We start from the raw sequence: 6,066 nt of genomic DNA on the forward strand, positions 1-6,066 counted from the left end.
CAACACAAGCCTTGATTATAGAGGTCACCTGTCTGTTCCAGAGCATGACCAACAGTCTCTCTCAAAAAGACCCAGGCCTGGGCTCGTGCAGAGTGATCATGGATGGGGTGAGGAGAAGTGAGGAGGAAGACTAGGAAAAGAATTATAAAGATGCACGGAGAAACTCGAGTAGAAGCAAAGGGTACAAAGCGAAGGCTTTAAGGGAGCACACAAACAAGACAGAGGGAAAGAAACCCAGGGCTGAAAGAGGTGACCAGGTAGGCCACCTGGAACAGGGAAGGGAAGGCTTGCAAATAAAACCAGTGTGCTCCTGGGACCTTTGAGATCCATTATTCTGAAACCATAACACCTTACACACCCACAGGGCTTCATCTGGTGTAATACACTAAAAGAACACAGAAGTAAGGACAGGAGTGCCAAGTCTTAGCCTCAGGGGTATGGCCTACATTTCATACGGATTTCGAATGAAATGAACAGGAGGAGAACAGCACAGTTCCCACCATAGCTTTCTAGAAAGTTGACAAAATACATCCCGACCCACATCCCCAGACCCTTGTGAAAGGGAAAGCAGCCGTTTACTATACCTCTGAATTCAAAGCCAAGTTCCTTCTCTAATGCTCACCCTGAGTGTCCAGCAGAGGGAGTCTCAAGGAGGTACTTAATAAAGAGAAAATTGTTTCATTTTAACACTCCATAGACAGTGGGAGCATTGACTGTAGCCCCCTCCCATAGACACAGACGAACAATGAATGCCCGACATGGGTTCTCCCAGTGTGTTCACAGAGCCACCGGCTCGTTCTAGTCTGCGTAGTGGAGTGATCAGAAATTTCGTTTTGTTTTGTCGAATGGTTAAATGGACCTTGTGTTCTTCAGAATCAAAGAGGAAAGCCCCTGGAATAACATCTCTCTGTTGCCTTCTAAACAGCCCCTTTGTTTCTGAGAGAGTCTGAAAAAAAATATTTACAGTCTATAGGTTATTTACAGCCTCGTTATCCAGGGCCTGACTAGTAACTTTATTCCATCCAGAAACCTAATTCATTTGGAGCCTGGAACTAATAACAGATTTTCTTTTCAGATAAGTTTTTTTTTTTTTAAATCTGCCTCTTATAACGGAGATAAAACTATTAATGCGTTCCCTGTCTCACTCGCCTCGACTGTTCTCCGGATTTGCAGAAGGATTAAAATCTCCCCTCCTCGCCCCTCCTCTCGGTTCCACACAAACCCTTTCCCCTCATTTGCTATTTCATCCACAGAATATCTGAACAAAACCGAAAGAAAGCCAGCTGGACTGACGCTAAAAGTATGTAAAGCTGCTATTTCAATGATTTCATAAGAAAAACATTTTCACGATGAAACGACTAGAATATCAGGCACACTTGGGTTTAAAATGCCTCCTACTACAAGCACACAAAAACACGCCGAAGTGTAAAAACTTAGTTGATTCTGGTTTGATTTCTGGCTGGAAGCTGACAGAACTGACTCAAGAGAAACGAAAGAGACAGGGAGTGCGAGGCGAAGGCAGGGCTCCTGCCCCCGTGCTTTCCTTTCTTCCTCAAGACAGTCACCTCGGAAGAAGGACCCCACGCCAGGTGAAGGTGCACCCGGCAGGTCTGCCCAGACCCAGCGAGAAAAACGTCTGGGCCGCCTCCCCGACTTGAAAACCTATACTATATCTTCCCTTACACACGCTACTGCGGGGAGATCGCAGCCCATTTCATTGTTCTGCCTGGGTCTGAAATGGACTTTTCCCCTCTGCCCTCTCTCACCACCTAGCCCCGACATTCCGATTCGACAGCCCCCCAAAACCAGAGGCTCGCCAGGAAGAAAGGAGTGTGGGGTGGGAGTGGAGGGAAACGGAAAGGGGAGCTGTGAGGACAGAGGCAAAGTAGATCATCCTAAAGGTAATTTTCCTTGGGGGGGGGGGGGGGTGCAGGATGAAAGCCATACCGCATTACCTTTATTGATTACAAATAAATGAAAAGCACGGTCACGGATCTGTCTCTTCCCGGCGCCCCCTCCCCATCTCTTTTCTTCGGGCAGTCGCGCCCCCCCCCCCGACCCTTCCCCCCCCACGCCTCTTTCTCCACCCTGGAAATAAGATCCCGTGAAATTCCGGATCCCGGTCGTTTTCGGGGCGGGGGCGGGGGCGAGCCCCGGGGGTGGGGCGCCGGGGCTGCGGGCCGGGGGCTGCCGGCGAGGGGCCGCGGGCAGAACAAAGCTGAGGGGGCCGGGCGGCCGGGCCGAGGGGTCGGCGGACCGGCGCCCCTTACCTTCGTACACGGGGGCCATCGGGGCCGGGGTGTCCGCGATTCATGGCAACGGGGAAGGGAACGCGGCGCGCGGTCTCGGCCCCCCCAGCCTCAGTCGGCATCTGCCATCTTGAGCCTGTGTCTCCGCTCTCGGCGCAGCCCGGGCCGCCAGCGCCCGCATCACCGCCTCGCTGGCCGGCGCCGGGGGAGGGGGCCGGCGCCCCGCCGCCGCCGCGGCCCGGGCCCTGCGCGGGGGCTCCGGGCGGCCGGGCGGGCGCAGCGGCCGAGGCCGAGGGCCGGGCGGCCGCGGCCCCCGAGCGGTGCGCGGTGGGGCTGAGCCGGGGCGGGCAGCGCGCGGCCAGTCCCCGGCCGGGGCTCAGCTCAGCATGGCTGTGCGTGGGGGCTTCGGCAAAAGTTGCCCGGGCGGCGGAGGAGGGGCGGGCGGAGCGGAGGAGGGGCGGGGCGGGGCGGGGCGGGGAGCGGCGGCCGCGGGCGGGGGGTGGGGGGGCGGCCGCGGGAGCGAGTCCGCGCGCAATCGAGCGCCGATGGCACGGATGCGAGGCGGGGAAGGCCGAGTGGAGGGCAGGAGCGGCGGCCGGGGCGGGGAAGGCAAGGGAGCGAGCGCGGCTCGGAGGGCCAGGTGTGCGCGCCGTCCCCGTGCGATCGGCGGAGGAGAGGCGGTCGGCAGAGGCGGCCCCCAGAACTTTGTGTGTGCGCGCGTGCCGGCGCGGGAGGGGGCCGGGCTGGAAAGGAGCCCCCGCCGGCGCTGTCTCGCCCATCCCGCACCTGGTTGGAGCTCCCCGAGACAGGGGTGGAATGAATGAATAAATGAATGAATGAATGGGTGGACGGACGGATGGATGGATGGATGGAGTGGGCGCGCGCCGTCCTCGGAGTGAGGAGAAGTGAGCCCAGGGGCTTTTGAAATCCAAATGAGGTCAACGATGCAGAAGCCATTCCGCGCACGCTTGAGAAATGCAGCACCCGGTGGTCGTCGGGTTCCTGCGGGAATCTGGTTTCCTTGCCGTCCTCACGTCTAAGTGGCCTGAGGGCCCTTCCTCCGTTACCTACTTGGGTGCTGCCCACCGTCTCGGTCCCACGCCTCGGCTGTCCCCATCACTCTCTCTGATCAGGGCTTCAACTGGACGTTCTCCACACTCTCCCCAGCCTGGAGCCTCTCCAGGTTCACTTCTGCTCCCTCCTGGGTTCTTTGATAAGATGCTCTGTCATTGCCTCCAACTTATGAAAACTTGAGTCTCCTCTTAGTGTTTTTAAAACTGTGGGTCGTGGCACATTAATTAGTCATAAAATAAATACAGTGCATGGCAACCAGCTTTTTAAAAAAATCAAATGTAATAAAACAGAAAACATTAGGATCCATTGCCCTTAGTAAGGGTGACTATCTTTCATAAACCTTTGGTTTCAGTTTCATATTCTGGACAATTGTACTAGACCCTGTAAGTTGTATTTCCTACTGTGGGTCGTAAGTAAAAAAAAAGTTTAAAATCTATATTTTGGGGGTGTAAAATAATGATTTCTAACACTGTACAACTTTCTTAAAAACAAACCCATTATTTTTTTCACCTCTTATCCTTCCCAACCTCCATACCCCATGACCCTCCCCCCCCACCCCCAAGAAGAAGACAAGCCGTTTCACACGCTCATTAGTTTTGTCAGTGGTTCTTCGTTCTCCCTTCATCTCAGGATGACCTTGGCCTCCACCGTCTTCCTTGCCCCCATGTTCAATGCTACACTTCTTACTGCTTCTCTTAGCTTAATGTCACTCACATTTGTAGAATCCTAGGTTACCGTTGCTCAAAGGGACCTCAGAGATCATCTGGGCCAGCCCTGCCCTTTTAGAATTGAAAAAATGAGGCCAGAGAAGAGAAGTATATTGCCCAATGTTACACAGTATTGAGTCTTAGGGTAACGGCCCTTGGCTCCCACTGCAGTGTTCTTTGCTTCACACTGTCTCTTCCTTTCTATCCCCCCGCCATCCTTCACTGGGCTTAGCCCAGTTCACCCTAAGCACTGCCACCTTCATAACACACAGCTCTGACCATGCCAGGCTCCTGCTAACATCCTTCAAGGACTCAACCTCTGCACCTATGGCTGAGTTTCCTAGCTCCTTGGCTCTTAATTTACCTCTCCAAGCACAAGAGTTCAGCAAGTCACTGCCTCTCCAGCCAGACTGGTTTACTCATGGTCCTCGCCCCTTGCCCATCTATGCCTTTGTGTCTTTGCCCAAGCTGCCACTTTCCCACCTAGGATGCCTTCTCCATCTTCTCTCTTTAACCAGATTCCACCTGTGCCTGACTCATTTCCTCCACGAAACAGCCTGAAGCAGCATAAGAGTAGGACAGACCTGGGTTCAGATCCCAGCTCTTCTGCTTGGTAGCTGTGTGAACTTCGTCAAATTGCTTAACCTCTCTGAGCTTCAGTTTCTGCATTTCAATTATTATAAAAATAGTCATAATAATAATGTTCTTCCCTTGCACCTGTAAGTCTCTATCCTGACCTTTACCATACAGGTATGTAAGAGCCTATTGTCTCTCTACCCCTTTCCAGAGCTGCCCAATAGAACTTTCTGCAGTGATGGAAGTGTAGCCATTTCTGGCTGTTGAGCACATGAACTGTGGCTAATGTGACTGAGGAACAGAATTTTTCATTTAATTAATTTTAATAGCCACGTGTGGCTAGTGGCTACCATATGAGACAGGGCATCTCTAAACTGAAGCTCCACAAGGGCAGAAACCATATTGATCTTGCTTGACATTGTATCCCCAGCCGTGAGCACATGCCTGGCACCTGGCAGGTACTGCACAAATATTTGTTAAATGAATGATTACTGCCATTTATTGGGTGCTCACTTGTGCCAAGCACGACACTAAAAACTTGATATGTTATTTTGTATAGTCCTCACCGCAGCCCCTGGGTGGGATTAGATTAGAGAAAGAGTTTATGTAGGGTGCTGGCAGATAGTAGAGGTGCAAAAAAAGGTGGTTCTTATTATTATGAAGACCCCTCTGTGACCAACCTAGCTGATTTTTATCTCTTCTTCCTCTAGGCTTACAGGACAGTTCCTGCCTGTCACACACACTCTGTTGTCCCATGGCACACCCCACCCTAGATGGCTGACTCTCCTCTTCTCTGTAGGTGCCCTGTCCCCACACCTGAGTTGGCAGTGTCTTGGGGCAGGGTCCATGCCATCCTTGTTTGGATGGCCCTCGGCTCAGGCTTGCACTGATTAGTGCTTAGAAATTCCTTCTCACTCCACCCCAGGTGCTGCCTGAGTGATTCTCGGCAGTATCACTCCCTGGAATGCCCCCTCTGTCCTCCCAAACTTCACCTGTTGGGATCCTGACCCCCAGGACCTCAGAATGTGACTGCGTTTGGAGGTAGGGTCTTTAAAGAGGTAGTTAGGTTGAAATGAGGTCATTCAAACGGGTCCCATTCGAATATACCTGGTGTCCTTATAAGAAGAGGAGATTAGGACAGAGACACACCATGTGAGGACACAGGGAGAAGGTGGTGATTTGCAAGCCAAGGAGAGAGGCCTCAGAAGAAACCAACCCTGCGGCTCCTTGACCTCAGACTTCTAGCCTCCAGAACTGTGACAAAATAAATTTTCGGTTGTTAAGGCCACATGGTCTGTGGTCCTTTGTTACAGCAGCCCTAGCACACTATTATACCCCAAAAGAATGTGAATTAAAATAAAGAAAGATCACTAGTGTGATCTTGAGGGTGGTCTCCTTCTCTTGGGAAGGAACCATATCTGGCACGGAAATAGAGTCCCATGACAGGACAACAAGATGGA

The 6,066-nt window shown here is 52.6% G+C and overlaps 1 protein-coding gene across 9 annotated transcripts in view; it reads right to left on the minus strand.

Moving 5' to 3' along the window:
• Positions 1–2,664, minus strand: part of HIPK2 (homeodomain interacting protein kinase 2) — a 177,599-nt gene extending 174,935 nt beyond the window's left edge. For 3 of the 9 annotated variants that reach the window (XM_070616620.1, XM_070616619.1, XM_070616616.1), the window contains exon 1: positions 2,271–2,465. Coding sequence is in view for 6 of the 9 variants with exons in the window: in XM_070616622.1 (XP_070472723.1) it covers positions 2,271–2,371 (101 nt within the window). In the remaining 3 variants the exon portion in view is untranslated. Of the gene's footprint in view, positions 1–2,270 lie in introns of all 9 variants that reach the window. The other 6 variants (XM_070616615.1, XM_070616614.1, XM_070616622.1 and 3 more) reach the window with 5 other exon arrangements.
• Between the last annotated feature and the right edge of the window lie 3,402 nt (positions 2,665–6,066).

The sequence above is a fragment of the Equus przewalskii genome, chromosome 4 (assembly GCF_037783145.1).
Source record: "Equus przewalskii isolate Varuska chromosome 4, EquPr2, whole genome shotgun sequence".
Taxonomy (NCBI): domain Eukaryota; kingdom Metazoa; phylum Chordata; class Mammalia; order Perissodactyla; family Equidae; genus Equus; species Equus przewalskii.